We start from the raw sequence: 22,599 nt of genomic DNA, 5'->3' as shown, positions 1-22,599 counted from the left end.
ATAAAAGGGTCACTGCATTCTGTTCAGAAGTCACCAGATCATTATCAGAAGTCACATGTGAGGCCTAAAACACCAACTCCTATACCGAAGAAGCACACCTCGTTGTGGCTGTGTATTTTAGTTTAATGCTAAACATTTAAATTCTGTTAAAAATATTTTAATATACTGTTATAATAGTCCTTTTATTTAGCTTGTTTGCCTAATCTGTGATCTTGTATTAAAATTACAGTCTAGTAAAAAAAAAAAACCAAAACAAAAAAACACATAGCACAGGAGACAAAGAGGAACTGCTTTCTGCCCCCCTCTGTCTTTACTCTGGGGTGCTGGGCAGAGTGGTCTATGCCGGAGACAAGACCCCCTTGCCCCCTTTCTCTCCAATTGTATACTTCGATAGCCCAAACATCGCCCAATAGCTCTGAAATTCAATCTGCTTTTCGAATACCAAAAGACCAGGGGAAAGCGCGAACGCAGTCCCCCACTACCACAAATTATGCAGTCGAGTTTCCCGCATTTGGGGAAATCGCAGGGGTCAGCACACCCGGAGTGCAATGGATGAGCCTCGCCCTGGGAAAACCTCCTTCGTGATCAAGGTGTCTCCTCTGCCAGGTAAGTATGCTTTCTGACTCGTCCCCTGCACACCCCAACCGCGCGGAACACACTCCAGCACACGGCGGGTACAATCTCGGCCTTGCCCTCAACGCCTCCTTTCTGTCTTTCTTGAAGGAAACCCCAAGCCCTCCCAAGCCGCGGGGCGAATTCGTCTCCTAAACCCCGAGACGCCCCGTTATTTTGCTCTCCCATAATGCCCAGCGCCTTTTATTTACATAGCTCCGCCTCCTCCTGTCGTAGCCTTCTTTGGCTTGCTTTTCCAAGCCTGGAGGAATGATGGAAAGTCTCAGTTTAAGGCATTTTGGACGTCAATTTCTTAATTCTTAGGTCATGCTGGATGGAAATTGCAGTGCAACTGTCAGGAGGGCCAGATCATCATGATCTCCAGGAAAAAAAGGATTTCTCTACTTTGAAGGGATGGGGAAATACAACACCTATTAAAGATGATCATTGATGCTTAGTGGAACTATTTAGGGCAAAGGGAAGAGGTCATCAGACACAAAAGCAAATACTTCTGTTTGGCACCATCTCCTATGGGAGGTGTTTACAGAAAGAACACATAATAATAATAATAATAATAATAACAACAACAACTTTATTTATACCCCGCTCCATCTCCCCCAGGGGGACTCGGTACAGCTTACATGAGGCCAAGCCCATCAGTACAGTACACAACACAGGTATATTATTACTAATATTATTATTATATAATCAGAATATATTATTATTAATATATTATTAATAATATATTAATAGTATATTGGGGTTAAACCACTGAGCTGCTGAACTTGCTGACTGAAATGTTGGTTTGAATCCGGGGAGTGGGGTGAGCTGCCATTGTAAGCCCCAGCTTCTCCCAATCTAGCAGTTTGAAAGCATGCAGACGTGAATAGATCAATAGATACTGCTTCTGTGGAAGATAATGGTGCTCCATGCAGTCATGCTGGCTGCATGACCTTGGAGGTGTCTATGGACAATGCCAGCTCTTCACCTTAGAAATTGAGATAAGCACCACCTCCCAGCAGGCCCGTAGCCAGGATTTTGATTCGGGCGGGGCTGAGTCTGAGTGAAAGAGGGTCTACCCTAGCAAACCTTTTGTATCGTTACCCCAATACCCCCATGCATATGGGATATATTGAGCATGGTGATCAGATCATGATATGAATAAACAGATCATGATATGAATAAACATATGAATAAATAGTTGAAATAATGGATCAGTAAGGCCTTCTTGCGGACCACCCTGAGAATTTCGGGGGGGGGGGGGCTGAAGCCCCTCAAGCTCCCCCCCCCGGCTACATGCCTGCCTTCCAGAGTTGGACATGACTAGACTTAATGTCAAGGGGAAACCTCTACCTTTACTAATAATATATTAATATATATTATTAATTATTCATCTGCAGCAAGGCCAATACAATTCTTGACCAAAACAGAGCAGAATCCTGAAGAACCGGGGAAACCATTGTGAAAGGAGGGTGATTTTGCTACACTGAAATCCAAGGATGAAAAAAGTGTTTGCAAATGAAATCAAGCACATATAAATAATCTGCAATAAGGAAGGGTGATAGGGTACTTGACAAAAATAAGCACCTGTTAAAAAAGGAGTCCAACTCTACATCTTTCATCCCTAGGAAAAATTGTAAGACACATCAAAATACTGAGAGTGCATCTACACTGCAGAATTAAGGCAGTTTGACACTTTAACTGCCATGGCTCAATGCGTCATGATACAAATATACACTCAAAACAATTATACCATACTGTATTTTTTCAGCTGGCAAATTCCCCCAGCCATCAATAGCAATACATTTGTTAGTGTTAAAGCATTCTGATTTTCCTCAATATAACATGAGGAACATAGATGATGGACCTCCAAAATGTACCTCTTATCACCTTACAGTTCTGCATGAAATCCCCCCCCCCCCGTCCCCACAAGTGTTTTGGATTTTTCCGGATGTTGGAATATCTGTATTTCCATATAGATACATAACGTAAAAGCCAAGTCTAAAAATGGAATTCATTTGTTTCCTATAAACTTTACATGCATGTTCTGAAGGTACTTGTATGCAATATTTTGAATAATTTTGTATATGAGACATAGTGTGATTCACTGAATTATCAGAAAGCGAAAATATAGAAATTATCTCAGCCACCCATTTGGGCAATTCTGGTTTTCAGAATTCCAAAAAAGCTACACACAACCTGTACCAGAGTATTGAACAAATCAGCAACTATTTTTTAAAAAAACAGCAGCAATAACAACACTGTGTTCTTATAACACGGGCAAATCAATGAAACTGCATGCTATGAAGCATTGGATTGGAATCATTATGGCCCTGTCTACACTGACCATTTAGTGCAGTTTCAAACCAGTTTTTGAAGAAAGTGGTTTGGCTGTGCAAATGACCACATAGGAAATACTACATAGAACTGGTGTAAGGCACGGATGGCGATTATACAAACTGCAGAGCACTGATGCGCATCAAGGGCTTTCTTTTGTGGTGCTTTTGCAGGAGTTTGTTGTCTGGCTGCCACAGTTTGAAGCCAACTTTGTATTGCATTAAATGGGCAGTGTAGATGAGGCCAATGGCAGCGTTGACCGGAGCATATGCACATTCGGAGGTTCACAAAGTGAATGAGCAGAGTGTGTTTTAGCTTGCAGGTGTAATATTGTGGGACATGTAAACTGGGCTTGTGAAAAATGTGTTTCATCTAATAATAGGATTTTTAAAGAGATTCTGCTGAAACACTTGCACAAACATTTTAAAGAGAGACAGTCTAGTGTTGTTTGCACCACCCAAATGATACTCTGAATGCGCCTTCAAGTTGCATAACAATTTATGGCAACACCCTGAATTTCATCGTGTTATTTTAGGCAAGGAATCTCAGAGGTGGTTTGGCCAGTTCCTCCCTCTAGAAAAAAGCCTACAGCACCTGGTATTTGTTAGCTAGTACCATCCAAGAACCAACACCAGGGTTAACCTTGTTTAGCTTCCAGATGAAAAGGGATCTGGTACTTTTAGCCTGTTTCATCATAGACTATCACTTGTGGCCGAGTATGATTGCCTGCCAAGTATGATTGGCCGTGGGTCCATAGGTGACTTGACTGGACCCGCATGTTCTTTCGCAGAGAGGACATTGATTTTCAGATGGAAGATGGTCTTGACAAGGGGTGGCTTGACGCACCTTCCTTTGAAACATTTCTCCCTTTCGCCCTCCATTAGTGCCTCTTTGAATTCCACAGCACTGCTTGTCACAGCTGACGTACAGTTAGAACGCTCACGGGCCAGACTTTCCCAGTTTATGCCACAGTTTTTAAGTTTAGCTTTAAGTCCATCTTTAAATCTCTTTTCCTGTCCACCAACATTCCATTTTCTGTTTTTGATTTGGGAGTAGAGTAACTGCTTTGGGAGTCGGTGATCGAGCATTTGGACAATGTGGTCCAGGGGTCCTCAAACTTTTTAAACAGAGGGCCAGGTCACCGTCCCTCAAACTGTTGGAGGGCGGGATTATAATTTGAAAAAAAAGTGAATGAATTCCTATGCACACTGCACATATCTTATTTGTAGTGCAAAAAACACTTAAAAACAATGCAATAATTAAAATGAAGAACAATTTCAACAAATATCAAATTATTAGTATTTCAATGGGAAGTGTGAACCTGATTTTGGCTGATGAGATAGGATTGTTGTTATTGTTGTGTTCTTTCAAGTTCTTTCAAAATTAGGTTGACCCTGAGCGAGGGCTGGGTAAATGACCTTGGAGGGCCTCATCCGGCCCCCGGGCCTTAGTTTGAGGACCTCTGATGTGGTCAGTCCAGCGGAGTAGATGGCGTAGGAGCATTGCTTCAATACTGGTGGTTTGCTTCTTCCAGCACACTGACATTTGTCCGCCTGTCTTCCCAAGACATTTGCAGGATTTTTTGGAGGCAACGCTGATGGAAATGTTCCAGGAGTTGAGCGTGACATCTGTAGATAGTCCATGTTTTGCAGGCATATAGGGTTGGGAGGACAATAGCTTTATAAACAAGCACCTTGGTCTTCCTATGGATGTGCCAATCCTCAAACACTCTCTGCTTAATTCGGAAAAATGCTGCACTCGCAGAGCTCAGGTGGTATTGTATTTCAGTGTCAATGTTGACTTTTGTGGAGTGGTGGCTGGCAAGATAGCGGAAATGGTCAACATTTTCTAATGTTACACCATTAAGCTATATTTCTGGCATCGCAGAGGGATTGACTGGTGACTGCTGGAAGAACGGGCATAGGCAAACGTGGGCCCTCCAAGTGTTTTGGAATTCAACTTCCAACAGTCTCATCTTAAGTGGCTGAGGGGGGGGGGGAAAGAAGAGGCCTGAGGCTGTTAGGAATGGTGGGAGTTGAAGTCCAAAACACCTCAAGGGCCCAAGTTTGCCCCCCATCACTGTTAAATAGTGTGCAGGCACACATATAGCAGTGTAGCCTCTCCTCCTCCTCCTTCTGTCTCTCTGTGTATCTGAGGCGGGGCCTGCTTCTCTGGCCGCCGCCTCCTGCTCTCCTTCGCTCTGCCTCCGACGTGGCACCGGCTTCCCCATCAGCCATGTTTGTTTGCGTCGGCGGCGCTGGGTCCAGAGTGCGGCGGGGAGGCTGAGAGAGGCCCAGAAAGGCTGAGGGAAAGGCCCCCGCCCCTTCCTCCTCCTCCTCTTCGGCAGCCGAGGGGCGCAGACCCAGTCCCAGCGAGGCCTCGACTTGGTGTGGCTGAGGTAAGTCGCTCTCAGGAGGGCCCAAGTTTGCCCATGCCTGGCTTACACTGTAGTTTGTAGTTGTAGCCTCCTGACATCCCTGTAACTGCCCTGGCTCAGTGCTTATAGAGTCCTGGGAGCTGTGGTTTCAGTTGTTGTCAATGCAAAGAAGGAAAAGAAGAATTTAACACCACGCCTCCTTTCCTTTTCGCCCTTCCCTGGTTGCCTGAAGAGAGTGGAAGTATAAGGGAGCACAGCACCCACACACTGTAAAATTGGTGTTTTCTTTTGAGCACCTCTATAACTGCCATTACTCCACAGCATTGAGCCATGGCAGTTGCTCAAAGCCTTCACTCAAGGCTATGGTGGTCATAGGAGTTGTAGTTTATTAAGGTCTTTTGCTTCCTCTTGCCCCAAAGGGTTGTTCCTCACCAAACTACAACTCCCATTATTTATCCCACAGCATTGAGCCATGGCGGTTGCTCAAAGCCTTCACTCAAGGCTATTGTGGTCATGGGAGTTGTAGTTTATCAAGGTCTTTTGCCTCCTTTTGCCCCAAAGGGTTGTTCCTCACCAAACTACAACTCCCATTAATTATCCCACAGCATTGAGCCATGGCAGTTGCTCAAAGCCTTCACTCAAGGTTATTGTGGTCATGGGAGTTGTAGTTTATTAAGGTCTTTTGCCTCCTCTTGCCCCAAGGGTTATTCCTCACCAAACTATAACTCCCATTAATTACCCACAGCATTGAGCCATGGCAGTTGCTCAAAGCATTCTTGGGGATCTATCTCTCCCAGAATATTCTTTTTTTAAAACAATTATTGCCACCTGGCAGACACCAAAGGGTGACAAAGACATGGACAAACAGACTGAAGGATACAATAATAATAATAATAATAATTTGGATCCCCCAAATTATTATTATTATTATTATTATTATTATTATTTGGAAACAATAAACATTGACAAAATCACGATCTGTCAACTGCAAAAGGCCACCTTACTTGGATCTGTGTGCATCATTCAAAAATACATCACACAATCTTAAGACACTTGGGAAGTGTTCGACTTGTGATTTTGTGATACGAAATCCAGCATATAGATCTCGTTTGCTGTGACATACTGTGCTTTTGTGTCAATAATAATAATAATAATAATTTGGAAACAATAAACATTGACAAAATCACGATCTGTCAACTGCAAAAGGCCACCTTACTTCGATCTGCACGCATCATTCAAAAATACATAATACATCACACAGTCCTAGATGCTTGGGAAGTGTTTGAGTTGTGATTTTGTGATACGAAATCCAGCATATAGATCTTGTTTGCTGTAACATACTGTGTTTTTTGTGTCATTAAAATAATAATAATTAAAGTAAAGGTGGTCCCAGTGGTGATCGGCACACTGGGTGCAGTGCCTAAAGACCTTGGCCTGCACTTAAACACAATTGGCGCTGACAAAATTACCATCTGTCAGCTGAAATAGGCCACCCTACTTGGATCTGCATGCATTATTCGCCGATACATCACACAGTCCTAGACACTTCGGAAGTGTCTGATGTGTGATTCTATACAACAGCTAGCATAGTGATCTTGTTTGATGTGTACTAATCTTGTTATGTTTCATAATAATAATAATAATAATAATAATAATAATCTGGCAAAAGAAGACTCTCTGTGGACAGGGGTTGGATTGGATGGCCTACAGGGTCTCTCCTAACTTTATGATTCTATGATAGTTTCTGGGAAAAACTGAGAGCAAAACTGACAAGGGAAAAACATAGATGTGGCTCCTAAAAGTAACTTTGAAAAAGGAGACTGATTCTTGCAGCCTAAGAACAAGCAATTAGAACCAATGCCATCCAAGCCAGAATTGAAAAGTTGATGACAGATCCCAAGTGTCGACTCTGCAAGGAAGCAGATGAAACGATGGATCATATGCTTAACTTCTGCATGATGATCGTGTAGACTGACTACATGCAGAGGCATAATACTGTTGCTCAAATGATCCATTGGAACTTGTGCCACAAATACTATCTGCCTTTGACAAAGAACTGGTGGGATCACAAGCCTGGAAAAGTTGCAGAAAATGAACACGTCAGACTACTTCCGAATTCAGACTTCGGTCTCCTTTTTCAAAGTTCCATTTGTGAGCCACATCCATGTTTCTTCTTTGTCAATTTTGTTCTCAGTTTTTCCCAGGAATTGTCCATGGAGAGCTTTCTTTTGCCAGTCTTCTCTTCTGCATTGTATTTTTACGGTATTCCCTCTTTGTCTTTTGCACTTTAAGCAGTTTTCTACTATTGGCTTCCATCAATGTTGGTTCTTGACTGTCCTTCACATAATCTGCCAGTACATGTTAGTCTTCTTCTACTGTTTGTTTCACTTGCAGAAGCCCTCTGCCTTCTGATTTTCTGGGCAGGTAAAGTCTGTCAATATCACTATGAGGGTGAAATGAGTAGTGGATTGTCATCTGTTTTGTTGTTTTTCTGTCCAGATCATCCAGCTCTGCTTGTGTCCAGTTCACAATTCTAGCACTGTATCTGATGATGGGGATGGTCCAGGTGTTCATAGCCTTGATCGTATTTCTGCCATTTAATTTGCTCTTCAAAATATTTCTGACCCTTTGGACATATTCTGTACTGACTACATTACTACTACTACTACTACTACTACTACTACTATTATTGGACAGTTTGAATTTTGGTGTATTTCCAAAATGCACCAGATGAGATATTCTCAATTGGTGCCACTTATAGATAGAGGGTTTATGCTGAAGGAGTGTGTGAGTGAGTCCCTCTTTGGAGGTTGAGAAGGACGGGATAGAAATGCGAGAAATAATAATAAGTGATGGTCTGTACCGTTAATTGGGGGCCATGGAGTTCAATTGGAAACTGGTTAGAGCAGGCATGGGTAAACTTGGGCCCTCCATATGTTTTGGATTTCAACTTTCAGAATTCCTAACAGTGTACTCCAGCTCCCAGAAGCCCTCAGCCTGCATTTGCAGCCTAGGGGCTTCTGGGAGCTGTAGTAGGCTGTTAGGAATTGTGAGAGTTGGTCCAAAACACCCGGAGGGCCAAAGTTTGCCCATGCCTGGGCGTATGAGGTTGCCAAGAGGAGCGAGACAGTATTTTTTTTTCTTTTTAAAAAGATGCTCTGTCCACTTGGTCCTGCCTTGGGCATTGTAGAAGAAATTAAAGGCAGTTGGATTGCTAAATTACATTGGGGCACATATGATCAGCCTAACCCAAATAAATCCCTTCTCTTTTTATGGGTCAGGAGACTTGGAAAAAAACCCACCCTATTCCTTTTAATGATCTGGGTCTGATTTAATATGGAACATTAAATAAATGGAGCAAAGTAATATACTCAGTTCTTAGAGGTAAATGGGGAAGGGAGAGGTCAGTGTCGTAAAACGAGTCCATCAACGGAGATTTCTTATATTACAGAAGAATCCAAGAAGATCCTTACTTTTGTAAGCTTACATCACTTTGCAGATTTATTGTCTGTGAAGTATTTTTGCTATGTGTGCTAAATACTATACGTTTTGCAGTAGGGGACTGCATATACTTTTTTTCAAATAGTATAGTCCTGTAGTACTTTGAATAGTATAGTGTGATGGTAGTAATGGACATTATGGAATAATTTTTGATATGCCAGACCCAGTTTGTAAGATATGTGGAAAAAGAATTGAGTTCATTCATTAAGTAGGGCAATCAAAACCATCAGCAGCTAAGATAACAGTATACTGAGTTCGCATTATTTGAGTTTCTTATTTGAATTTTTTTCTGTAATTCTATGCATAACACTTGGTTTTAGGAATTCACATGCTCATTTGTAAACTGAGTGTTCCACTGGGATTTTAAGCAAAAACACAAGCTCTCCTATGGGATTTATGTATTTGTAGTCAAGTGTTTCCTGGGTGTAACCAATCTGTGGAAATGGAACTAAAGCTTATCTTTAGAAAGAGGGCTAAAACATAAGCATAAGCAGAGTGTTTACTTTTAAAAGTAAGTGTTGTGACATTTTAAAGATAAACATATTTTACAGAATAAAAAAAACTCATTTTTGTTTGTGTGCGTGGCAGCAGCCTAACTTGGCTGCTTCTATAGAAACTGTTTAAAATGCTTCAGTTGACCAACCCCCCCCCCCCCCCCCAATCTCTCCATATTTTGGTATGGAGCTAGTACTCATAAAGCTATTTACTCAGAAGACAATCTGCTACATTAATCCCTAGTATATGAGTGAGTAACCTGCAGTCTTCTAGTTGTTTGACCGCAACTCCTGTCATTCCTAGTGAGTAGATCTAATATTGAGGTACGAGTTATATTACAACAACATGTTGATTTGATATCTTTAATATGTGTATGTAAAATTAGTTTAGAGTACCATATAAGTGTTGAACATTCAGTAATTCACTAGATTTGCTTTTGGATAGGTTCACAGAACGGAAAAGGATGTGTATAACACAGTCAAATAAGTGAATAAAAACATGGTTTCTGTATGATAGATTGGGGTTAAAGGTGAATCTCATTTCTAAAAGACTGAATGCTAATCTTCTGATCAACACATCATGTGTACCTTACTCTTTGTGGAACATTAAGTAGGCAATAAAATGGCGTGTAACTACTTCAAAAAATGTAAACGGTGCATGCATAATATTTGTTGAAGTAGTATGACTTACCATCATAAGTGAATATTTTGGTTAAAACTTGCTTAGTTCAGTGAGATAGCCTTACATTTTTGTTATACTATGACAGTAGTGACAATGCCAGTGTTCTTAAAACTGTCCGGGGATGCTTCTCCACACCACATTTTTATCCTGCATTAAACTTGGAATGTTAAGGTGGGGGTCTGGACAGTGTGACTTTCTTACATTTTCATAGCCTCTGCTTCTGCATCACTCCTTCTTCTTCTCCTACTACTGGTAGTAGTTATGGTATCAGAATGCTGACTCACAACAATTATGGGACTTTTATCTTTTGCTTATTATAAACAAATCTGCTTAGTAAAAACAATTATATATGGGTACACCAAATCTCTTAATTGATTACACCAACAGCCTTGATTTTAAATTAAAATTTAATTCACTGAGATTAAATGCTAGCATTATGAGATTTGTAAAAGAAATAGTTACAGAACTCACAAAATAACAAATTTTACTTAACAACAAACATGTGTTGTTTATACAATGAAAAAATAACATCTAGATACACTCAAATTTGTCTTTCCGAACAAAGTTGATATGGCATCTAACAAGCAAGAGTTGTCTTATATGTTTTGGAGTATATTCAAGTCAGTTAATTTAATGGTTTTATGCCTCATTAGATATGACACGGCACTCATTATTCCTACCAGTTTTCTGTAGAAGAAATAATCAGCTTTCCATTATAATTTAAACCTTTATTTGATCTATGGCCCAAACATTGTTAAATAAGAAAAAAAATGGATAAAGATAGCTTTGGCCTTCTTGATACCATCATGAAAACCTCAAGTATTGGATCAGCATGGGGATTTATTTGAAAGTACAATAATTAGATGTACATTTTTCAAAATACTTACTTTTTAATGTAATACCACTATTTCAGTTTTCAGCTCTAGGTCATAAGCTGACATATGAAATCTGTATTTGTGAAAATTGTGTTTATGTTATATCAGGTTAACCCAAAATAAGAACCTTGCTAAAGGTCATAAGGACCAAATCACATTATTGCAAGCTTATGGGTACATACAGACTCACAGTGTTTTTTAAAAGAACTTCAGCAACAGCAGCAATATGGGGAAAATGTATGGAGCCACCACCCTTTTTGTGGCATGCAGATTTGCCTCGATTCCCAAAGTCTCTACAATATCTAATCATTTCAATTGGCAAACCCTCCAAGATGCCCTGACACTTGCAAATTGTAATGGAAGTCATTTTCTACTAAAAATGGAATGGTATGGCCTGTTTCAGTGGTAAAAATTGGCCACAAATACCGTTATGGACCATAAGATTATAAAAGTAGATTTAGATCTGCCAAACACAATTTGTTTGGCAAGTGAATTGACACGTATTGTATTTCTAAAGAAATAATATCTCATATTCTACAGAATTATTGTAGTTTTGCTGATCTTATAGCTGAGGGTAAATTATTTATGGAAGGAATATCTGTTGATAAAGTTAATCCACAACATTGAGAACAAATGGATCCTGAGAAGTGTGTCCTACTTCTCTGGTTCCATTGAATGCAACATTTCCTTAATAGAGATTCTTGCTAAAGGCCATAGTAGGATTTTTTGGTTGATTATAGATTTGTTTTTTTTTAAAAAGAGAGTATTTTATTATTGCGGTAGGCAGGGCTGGCATATTATTTTAGCTATTTTTCTCCCATTTCATGTTATCCAAAGAAAGGCATAGAGATCAATGATATTTTCCATAGTACTAACCATTGAAACTTGTGATAAGTGGTTACCAAGTTACAAGTAGTATAGCAACCATCAATAGCAAGCACAGATGTGCCTGTGGTGTACAATACAGTGAAACCCAGTATGAACTTGTTAGTTATGGATGAGTGAGTTCATTCTTCTTTGCAAGTCATTTTTAAATGATTGGGAGTGGTCATCGTTATACCATTATGTTAAGATAATATTTCTTAAGACAAAGTCACTTTACAGGTAAACATGTTTCAGAGCTTTCTCTTCATCATCTGTTGCTATGTTGTCAAGTGTCCTGCTTTCTTGAGACAGGTGTGCTCACTCACAAATCTGCTCACTCTTATTTGTATAATTGCATTGGAAGGCCCTTCCAAACAGCCAAATCACCCAGAATATCAAGGCAGAAAATCTTACAAAATCTGCTTTGAAGTGGGTTATTGGAGTCTACACTGCCATATATTCCAGTTCAAAGCAGATAATGTGGGATTTTATTCAGCTGTGTGGAAAGGGCCGGAGATACAGCATTCCCTCCATTCTTTGTTTTCTCCCATGTAACCGAACTCTATGATAAGTGGAAATTGCTCTCATACAGTTCCAAATGAGCTGGTTATACAGATAGTTATATGGCTTAGAGGACAGTCAAGCAGAAGCATTTTTTTTCTTTTTAATATCAAACTTGGTCTCCAGGTTGCATTTAATGTTTTGACTTTCTCTCTCTCTCTCTTTATTTCATCCCCCCCTCTCCAGAAATAAAACAACAATAATGACAACCTTTTTGGAGTTCATACAGCAGAATGAAGACAGAGATGGTGTTAGATTCAGCTGGAATGTATGGCCTTCCAGTCGACTTGAAGCCACAAGAATGGTGGTCCCAGTGGCCTGCTTGTTTACTCCACTGAAAGAGCGACCTGACTTACCACCCATTCAGTACGAGCCAGTCTTGTGCAGTAGAACTACCTGTCGTGCTGTACTAAATCCATTATGGTAATCCATTTATTAAATTTATTATTATTAAAATTCTAAATCTTGTTTGCACATTGGTACATGGTTATGATTTTTAAAGTTGTTTTGGCTATTTTGATGCAAGATCCAACTTGGTCATACATTGGTGGAACAGCAGAATCTAGTGGAAGTGGGCAGGTTCTAGTTCCTATTGCTCTGAAATTCTGCAAAACTATTAAAAAGCTGTAGTCAGTTTCAGAGCTGTGAAAGTTTCCAGGAGTAAAGAGGAAAGATATTGTGAAGTTCTATTTCACGGGCACTGTAGTGCTATCGGTAGTATGCCACTGGATTTAGGATTTAAGAACAGCCTCACAGATGCACTAGTTGTACTCAGAGCTTTAAAATTGTGTTTTCTTCTAAAATGGGTTCAAGCACTTCCAAGACTCATTTAGAGCCCTTTCACATAGCCATATAACCCAGGGCCCTTCCACACAGCCCTATATCTCAGAATATCAAGGTAGAAAATCCCACAATATCTGCTTGGAACTGGGTTATCTGAGTCCACACTCATATAATGTGAGATTTTCTGCCTTGATATTCTGGGCTAAAGGGCTGTGTGGAAGGGCCCCCAGAATATCAAGGCAAAATCCCACATTATCTGCTTTGAACTGGGTTATCTGAGTCCACACTGCCATATATTCCAGTTCAAAGCAGATAATGTGGTATTTTATTCAACTGTGTGAAAGAGGCCATACTTAAAAGCTTATGGTGACACACTGAAAAAATACACATAAATTAGCTTATATTAAAACTGCTTTGATTTTGTTAAATTGTCAAAATTCTGTATCCCATATCTAACCTGCAGTAGCTCAGTTAAGCAGACTAATTTGTTTTACTAAGTGATCTTCCATTGTATATATATGGAAAGGTTCTCTCTCTCTCTCTCTGTGTATATAATGTGTATCTCACTTTCCCAATATATATGTTTCGAGGGACTTACACTAATAATAACCAAACAGATTACAAATAATAATAAAGATATTATTAACTTTCTGGTTAATTGTAATCTTACTTTTCAATAAAGTCATTGAATAAATAGTAGGGGGAAAAACAAGAGCAGTTAAAATGAATTCATTGGAGCAGAAAGACCTTTATAACTAGAGTGGATGCAAGCAGTGATGAAGCAAGATTTTACTGTGTTTATGCTGAGCATGAAACTTTCCGAATATGTCTGATTTGCATTCATAACTTATAAAGTGTTTTACATTTTATTTTGTAGCCAAGTGGATTACCGAGCAAAACTATGGGCTTGCAATTTTTGTTACCAGAGAAATCAGGTAAGATAAAAAATTTTATAGACTTTATTTCTGATAAATATGTTCTAAGATTAAAATATGAGTGATAGCAACATTAACACATATTGGGGAAGGATATACAAATATGAGTATAGGTAACTGTTTCAAAATGTGTTGTGTTCAAAATTTTCGTATAATTCAATCACTTTTCTCTTCCAGTTTCCTCCTACGTATGCTGGCATATCTGAGATGAACCAGCCTGCAGAACTCTTACCTCAGTTTTCTAGTATTGAATATGTAGTACAGGTAACTATCACAATTACAATCAGTCAAAGTGTGGAGTCAGGAAATTCGCATCTAGGATGGACTGTATAACCAGGATATTATCCTAACTGTGGAGACTCTGCAGCATTTTGTTACTTTAGTAAGGTAGGCTAGAATTAGGCCTTCAGAAACACTTGTCATGTTGTATGTAATACAGAGCTATTGTGTAGCTGAGAAATAAAGGAGCATGGGTGTTCCTTAGATTAGAATCTGCAGAACTGGAAAGGTAGGCATTAGATATTCTAATCAGATTGCTAGGCAGTGTAGTAGTATGGTAAACGTACAAAATTAAGTTCTGTTTACAGAAATCAGTATATATGATTTTGTGTAGTATTAGAGAGCTCCATCTATTTGCATTTTGGATATTTTTACTGCAGTCACTCTGAGATTGGTTTTGCAGGAAAAGCACTGATTGTCTTTGCTCTGGGTTAGTTACTTTACAAATATGTTTCATGACTTTCTGAAGTAATAATGGTACAATATTGTTCACTTTTATTTAAGCGTGGACCTCAGATGCCTTTAATATTTCTTTATGTGGTTGACACATGCATGGAAGATGAAGACTTACAAGCCTTGAAGGAATCCATGCAAATGTCCTTAAGTCTCCTACCTCCAACTGCTTTGGTGGGGTTGATTACCTTTGGGAGAATGGTGCAAGTCCATGAGCTTGGCTGTGAAGGGATTTCCAAAAGTTATGTCTTCAGAGGGACAAAAGATTTGTCTGCAAAACAGCTTCAGGTAAATATAAAATTAATATTAAAATAGTCTTATTGGCTTTAAGACTACTCTGTATTTGAAATGGAAACCAAAAAGTCTCCCTGCTATTAGTGACTAGACGTTGTACAGTTAAGGCATTTCCATATTTATTTTATTCAAAGACCTATAAGTTTCTAACTTCTTAAAAAACTGTTTCTGTTTTAAAAGGACTAACTGGATAACAAAGAGGCAACTTAAAATGTCATAATCGCGAATATGCTGAACGTATAGCACATCATTCATTTTATTCTGTTCACAGGAGATGTTGGGATTGACAAAAATGAATGTTTCACAAGCGGGTCGTGGTCCTCAGGTACAGCAACCACCACCATCTAACAGGTATTTGGTTTCTTATTAAAATTATAATTTCCTTTGTGCTTAAGTCCTGCCAATCTTCATTTTGTTACTACAGCTTTCAGTTTTTATCAGAGTTGGGGCTGCAAGAACCAATATCAGCTGCCTCTCTTTTTCTCCTTTGAGACTTTTAGAAGAAACAACAGCCTACAAATATGAATGAATGAATGAAAATGTCTGAAGTATTATTCTATAATTTTTATTATTTACCACATTTATTTTCTGCCCTTCTCAACCCTGAAGGGAACTCAGGGCGGCCTTACAAAGGCAACAATTCAATGCCATATATTAATACATTGGTAAATAAAGAAAATTGTTAAACTAAATCCATTAAAACATAGCATTAAAATAAATTAAAATCATATTTCAAATTGCTTCTTAAAGGCTAGAGCTCTGTAGAGAGCTATACATATTTCACCTGTCAAATTTATACTGCATGTTACAATAAACTATTTTTTCAGAAAATGCTGGTTATGAATATCTTGGTAAGATTGCCAGTAGATTGCAAGGATCCAATGTCACTATTAGAGAATGGCTAAAGTCTGAAAGTTTGTTTTGGTCTGTTCTTTCTTGAATGTGCACAGCCTTGAGAATTTGACCTAATACCCACCACATTCAGTAGTACAGGTTGAGTATCCCTTATCTGAAAGGCTTGGGACCGTAAGTGTTTTGGATTATTTATTTCTTTGGAATATTTGCATGTGTATGTGTGTGTGTGTGTGTATAATGAGATATCTTGGAGATGAGATCCAAGTCTAAACAAAATTCCTTTCTTTGTTATTGACACCTTATACACACAGTCTGATGGTAATTTTATACATAATATTTATAATAATTTTGTGCATGAAATAAAGTTTGTGTACAAAGCCAGTCTGAGTCCCTCTACGGAGGTTGAAAAGATCGGGATATAAAAGTTTTAAATAAATAAATAAAGCAAAGGGGTCACTTTCTCAGTTACCCATTTGGACAATCTGTAGTAGTTTCAGATTTTGGAATATTTCAGGCTTTGGAATGCAAAGTATGGGATGCTCAACCTTGTACTCCCAAGATCACAACATGCTAACTTTATCAAATGAGTGCTAAATCCAAACTAAAGAAATGCAAACTGTGGAACTGTATATTTCATATTTTCTGAAATTTCAAAGATTAAAACATCTAGGAAATGAGTTACACTATTAAAAGCAAATTAATACAGCCTATTGACTGTACATTGCTACTAGGTTTAAGCAGTTATCACATATTTAAATGGTTTAGAATCATTTGAAAAATACTATAGGCTTTTCTGCATTGATCTAAAATAGTGTTGAGTTCTTGGAGTACAGCTGTTTGGGTTTTGACATTTGTTTACACTTTTGTGGCCACTTACTCCATTCTCTAAAGGGGACTGTTTATACCAGCTTCTTAGATGTGCACTAGACACTTCCAAAGTTTTTTTTTTTTAAAAAACTGGATCATATTTGCTTAGCTGCTCTTATAATTTGAAGGACAATTTTTATTCTATCTGAATTAAAACAATTAGTGCCATGGAATTATAGTGCAAAATGCTGATATGTGACAAAATTAAAAAAGAAACTTCATTGATTGGAATAAAATGTTGCAGTACGTTCTGGGAATTTTCAGAAAACGGTTCACAACAACTGAAATAGTGGATATTTTAAAACCCATGAAAACCACAGCAAGAAATATTGCAACTTCCTAATAGATTTGTTGGATTTGGAGGAATGCTATATAAAACAATCTCTATTTAACTTATTCTTCTTGTTGACTCCAGATTCTTACAGCCAGTACAGAAAATTGACATGAACCTCACAGATCTTCTGGGTGAACTGCAGCGTGACCCATGGCCTGTTCCCCAGGGGAAGAGACCTTTAAGGTCTTCTGGAGTGGCTCTTTCCATTGCTGTAGGACTGCTAGAGGTAATGATTTCTCTTTTATGTTTGTTTAAATTGTTATGGATTTCTTATAATTGGGATAAAGAGTTACAGACTTTCTGTCTTTAAGAAATAAACCAATGTGAACTAGGCTCAAAACTGAAGAATTTTACAAATTCTTCAGTTGGAATTGGAGAGAAGCTGTCTTTTCTGAAGCTTTTTTTTAAATCCAGCTGTTACTGTTTGCAGTTCATAGAATCACTGAGTTGGAAGCAACCTTGTGGGTTATCCAGTCCAACCCACAGTTGTGAAAACGTAATCATAGTCATCAATTCCAATTGATTTCAGATGTATTGACATTTACCTTAGTTTGTTATCACCCTGTAATATATTTTAGAATAGGAATAATGAATTCTAAATATTTATTGTCTTGCAGGGTACTTTCCCCAATACTGGTGCCCGGATAATGATGTTTATTGGTGGACCAGCAACTCAGGGGCCTGGAATGGTTGTAGGGGATGAACTTAAGCTTCCTATTAGATCTTGGCATGACATTGAGAAAGACAATGCCAAATATGTCAAAAAGGCTACTAAAGTAAGATGACTTGATTTTTTTTTAGTTATGTAATTTTAATGGTGTATTGGTAAAGTGATATGGAGTGTGGATTTAATTTTTGTCAGAGCCATATTTTTGAAATTTTAAAAATTATGTACTTAAATTCAAAATAAATAAAAGCTAATGGATATATATTATTTAACCGTAGAAGAATATTGGGTTTGGGTGATTTTTACATAGTCCAGACGATGTTAGGCATATGACAAATAACAGGACTATTCTGAAAATAGCAGTTTGAATGCACCTGCTATGGCTTTCCTTTAAGAACAAGACTCTGGCCACTGTAATAAGTATGTAAGCTATTTTGAAAGTCTTTTCTACTGGAAAGTGAGGCTAAAATATCTATTATGAATTAAAACATCATGTGGTATACATTTTTGCATTTACTCCAGCTAGCTATTAAAATTAAATTTAGCAAATACATTTCATCTTCAAAGAAAAATCTTCAGCAGCTCTAGTATGGAATATGAATTGATTTATCTGTATATTTCTATGGGTTGCCCAGAAAACTTGAGTTATGAGGTGGCCATATATGATATTTAAACAACCTATTTATTATGTTAACACTTTCTGTGTCTAGCATTTTGAAGCTCTGGCAAATCGTGCTGCTGCAACAGGCCATGTGATTGACATTTATGCATGTGCACTGGATCAGACTGGTCTCCTGGAGATGAAATGCTGTCCTAACTTCACAGGGTATGTGATCCCCAGTTAAGATTATATATGAAGGGCTATATGGCAAACACTATTTTGTGTACTTGGGAAATGAAATGAATAAATATTGTGTGAGTTTGTATATATTTACACCCATCTTTACATGGAAGCAAAGTTGTTGCTAAATTTGTTTCAGGCAAAGTAATTTGTGAAAGTGACAGTTTTTTTTTTCCAAGAGAACTCGTTTCTAATATTTTGCAAAATACTGGGCTTACTTTGCAAAATACTGTTTTGAGATCTTTTTATAGTATGTTATTACTTCAGAAAGCATTTTTAAAGTAAATTGCACAGGAACACTTGCCATAGAATGATGTATCTGGAAATGTATGATATGTGCCCTATAGTAGATTGGTTGGGTCATTTAGAGTCAAGCTTGGAAATAACAAGTTGAAAGTTACATAATTATCTGTAAGGAATATAATTATCTGTATTTTTTTCCTGGAAGTAAATTCCTCATTAGTTTCATAGGACTCACTGTCAAGGAAATGTATGTGCCAATAAAACATTTGTTGTTATGGTGGTGATCAAATCAACTTCAACTTATAGTGATTTTATGAATGAGATACCTCCAAATTATCCTATCATCCGACACAAGGTTGTTGTTAGTAACTCATAATATGTGCCATCGTTTGCTTCTGGTCTCCTGCAGAGAGAATAGAGCTTCTCCATCCTCTGCTTCCAATTGCATGTTTTATTTCTATATTGGCCATATAGTGATGTCCATGTATACAAACAGATCTTTGGTTGCTTGAAGAATCTGTTTGTGATGAACAAACTTTTGGCCTCACAAAAGGCTATTAGTTGCTCTTCTGTTCTATTTCTTGATCATAGGACAATTGTTTTCTATGATCTGTGATTCACCTTTGCGTTCCAGACGCCTTAGATCAATAAGAAGTTCTGTTTTGGTGTGTGATCAGTTTTCCCCAGGAATCCAATGTGCAATATTTCTATGTGTTCTTCCTTTGCCTCTAGTATAAACTTGGATTATGGTTATACTGATGGGTTTTCCTGAAGTCTTATTGAATAAGATAAAAATTGGTTCCCGGCCAGGGAAGTGTGGTTGATGCATATTAATGCAATTTTATGAGAGGTTGGCAAGTCTAAAGAGAAAAATTATAGTTTTTAAAAACTAAACATGCATTATATTGCTATTTATTTATATTCTTTTTCTCCAATTTATGGGATACAAAAGACATACAAATAAAACAATGCAGAAAAAATATGTAAAAATCATGTTTAAAATGCTGTCAAGCTATCCATACAATTAGAACATGCTCCTTTAAAATTATGGATAAAATCAATGATATATAATAAGCTAAGAAATTGCATTTCTTATAAACCAGTCAGTTCCCAAAAACCATTGGTATTAAAAGAACTTTACTTCCCATTGAAAAAATAACAAGGAATAAGGCATCTTAGTGTGTTTAGAAAGGGATTTTCAAAGCCTGGGCCATCTCTTGTATTCCTATCAAACATTCCACATATACTTCATTTTTTCCTGAAGTAAAACAATTGACTTAGAGCCCCAAAAGCCTGCAAAAAAGTTGCCTGGCAGCTCTGACATCTCCAGTGTTTATTGAAGAACCCTTGAGAAGGACCTGGGTTGTAGCTTCAGGGGCTGAGGTAGAAGGGGCAGTATTGCTAAAAATGGGCAGAATTCCCACTTATAGCAGGTGACTCTGCCCAGCTTTTGGCAAGCCTCTGAGCAGCTCATGTTACAGTCTCCTTTCTTGGGATGGTTTTGAAGTCCTCAAGGAAACCCTTTTAAAGGGGCTGCCAGGATATGATGAGAAGATAGTGAAAGTCATCTTCCACTGATCCCCTTTCTGTTGTTGTGTACAAGCCGTTTGTAATGACTGAATTGTTGTGATACAAAAGCCATAGTTTGTGAATGGTTCTTCAACCATGGTGTCGGTTCTTTATTACTCCATTTTTATGTTTATGACTGAACAGAAGAAGATGTAAAATGCAGATTAATAGATCAGTTGCTTTCATAAATTACAACAGTATTTGTTTAAATGTGTTGGCCATTTGTCAAAAACCGCGTGCTCATGGGCAGTATCATAAGGATTTAAGGTGCAGTGGAGGACTTCATTGAAACAAGTTTGAGAATACATAGAAATAGTGCCATCCGACATTTTAATGTGTAGCCCTGAATTGCAGTATAACTGCTCTTTGGTTTTTTATTTTTAGTCTAACAATTTTTGTTATCTTCTTGTAGGGGTTACATGGTAATGGGGGATTCTTTCAATACATCCTTGTTCAAACAAACTTTTCAGCGTGTGTTTACCAAAGATGTGCAGGGACAATTCAAGATGGGATTTGGAGGCACCTTAGAAATTAAGGTAAGATTTGGTATTTACTGCAAATATTTTTTGAATACCTGCTGTTTTATATCACAACAAAACTGTTGCCATAAGGTATTTAATATTGCTAACAGTAAGTTGCCATTCCAGTTCAGAACTTTAGCCCTAGATTTTATCGTGAAAATAAGCTTTTGAATTTAGAATGACTGTGATCCTGCATTCATTGCTTGGCAGGAGTGATATTTATTCTTGTTTCTACTGTCTACTGTACACAATAGGTAACTGGGTGTCTTTTATATCACTTAGCAGGCGTAGCTTATCTTCTAGCATGCTGTGGCATGCTATAGCTAGGTCTGATAGATTCTACTCACAGTACCTGTTGCATGCTCAATAGAAATCTTTCTCTGTTGCTGGAATAGGGAAACAGTACTGCTCATGCTATTTCTTCCTGCCAGTATCACACTTGGGAATCACAATACAAGATCAAGAGAATAATATGATATATTTTTCATCTGTATGCTATGCTAGTGGAAGTACAGCTTGAGAATCAAGCGAATAGTGGAGTGGAACCATTGTTTAAAGGAGCTACACATTTGGCCATGCAGAAAAGCCCACTAAATTTTGCAATCTCCTTAGAAAAATACATCACCCTGCCATGGTGGTCCATGCTCTGATTACATCCCGAATAGACTACTGCAACACGCTCTATGTGAGGTTGCCTTTGAAGACTGTTCGGAAGCTTCAAATGGTCCAACAGGTGGCAGCCAGATTGCTCACTGGAGTAATGTACAGGGAACATACAAACCCCTGTTACATCAACTCCACTGGCTGCCAATCTGCTACCGAGCATTCAAAGTGATGACTTTAGCCTATAAAGTCCTGAATGGTTCCGGCCGAGCTTGCTTGTCTGAATGTATCTCCCCCTATGAACTATCTTGGAATTTAAGATTGTTAGGGGAGGCCCTGCTCTCGGTCCTGCCTCCTTCACAGGTGCGACTGGCGGGGATGAGAGACAGGGCCTTCGCAGTGGTGGCTCCTCGTCTGTGGAGTTCCCGCTCCAGGGATATTAGATTGGCTCCTGCCCTCCTGAGCTTCCCAAAGAGAGTGAAAACATGGCTTTGGGATCAAGCTTTCAGAGAGCAATTGCAGTGCGATAGATGGATATGGAATTATGTGCAATTATTATTGGAATGAGCCAGATTACAATTGCGGGTAGTATGGTTAATAGTGAATGTAATGTTTTTAGACGTTTTAATCGGTTTTAAATTCTATTTCAAAATGTCTATTTTAATTGTACATTGTTTTAAGGCATCAAATAGTTGCCTATATGTAAAGCTGCCTTGAATATCCCCTCTGGGGTTGAGAAAGGCAGGGTATAAATGTGGCAAGTAAATAAATAAAAATAGGGCACGGACAAGGAAGATATGGTCTTCCAGATGTTGTCGGATTGCAACTACTATCATTTTCTACCATTGACTATGCTGACAATAGCTGACAGAACAAGAATACTTGCTATTCTTGTTCTTCTGATATAGAAACTTGAACAGTTAAAAGTAGACTGGTAGTCCAAGTCAGCAAAATGTTTAGTTTACCATTCTGTGTATTCCAATCTGCAGAATTATAGAGCTGGAATATATTTTGAAGGTGTTCTAGATTAGGTTCCTGCTTTAGGAGGTGGT

General features: G+C 38.3%; 1 protein-coding gene and 1 non-coding gene across 2 annotated transcripts in view; one reads left to right on the top strand and one right to left on the bottom strand.

The window, feature by feature from the left end:
* Positions 1-450: 450 nt before the first annotated feature.
* LOC132762205 (U1 spliceosomal RNA) lies at positions 451-614 on the bottom strand. Its single transcript, XR_009630123.2, has one exon. It is a non-coding gene; the product is annotated as a U1 spliceosomal RNA (small nuclear RNA).
* A 4,515-nt stretch (positions 615-5,129) lies between these two features.
* Positions 5,130-22,599, top strand: part of SEC23A (SEC23 homolog A, COPII coat complex component) — a 31,657-nt gene continuing 14,187 nt past the window's right edge. The window contains exons 1-10 of the mRNA XM_060758983.2: positions 5,130-5,347; positions 12,490-12,726; positions 13,964-14,021; positions 14,199-14,285; positions 14,805-15,041; positions 15,319-15,398; positions 17,185-17,329; positions 17,721-17,879; positions 18,481-18,596; positions 20,836-20,959. Of these exons, the coding sequence (XP_060614966.1) occupies positions 12,506-12,726; positions 13,964-14,021; positions 14,199-14,285; positions 14,805-15,041; positions 15,319-15,398; positions 17,185-17,329; positions 17,721-17,879; positions 18,481-18,596; positions 20,836-20,959 (1,227 nt within the window). The 5' untranslated portion in view covers positions 5,130-5,347; positions 12,490-12,505. The remainder of the gene's footprint in view (positions 5,348-12,489; positions 12,727-13,963; positions 14,022-14,198; positions 14,286-14,804; positions 15,042-15,318; positions 15,399-17,184; positions 17,330-17,720; positions 17,880-18,480; positions 18,597-20,835; positions 20,960-22,599) is intronic.

Source organism: Anolis sagrei, chromosome 1 (genome assembly GCF_037176765.1).
Source record: "Anolis sagrei isolate rAnoSag1 chromosome 1, rAnoSag1.mat, whole genome shotgun sequence".
Taxonomy (NCBI): Eukaryota; Metazoa; Chordata; class Lepidosauria; order Squamata; family Dactyloidae; genus Anolis; species Anolis sagrei.
Note: the sequence above shows the minus strand (reverse complement) of the source record. Positions and strands in the feature narration are given on the sequence as shown.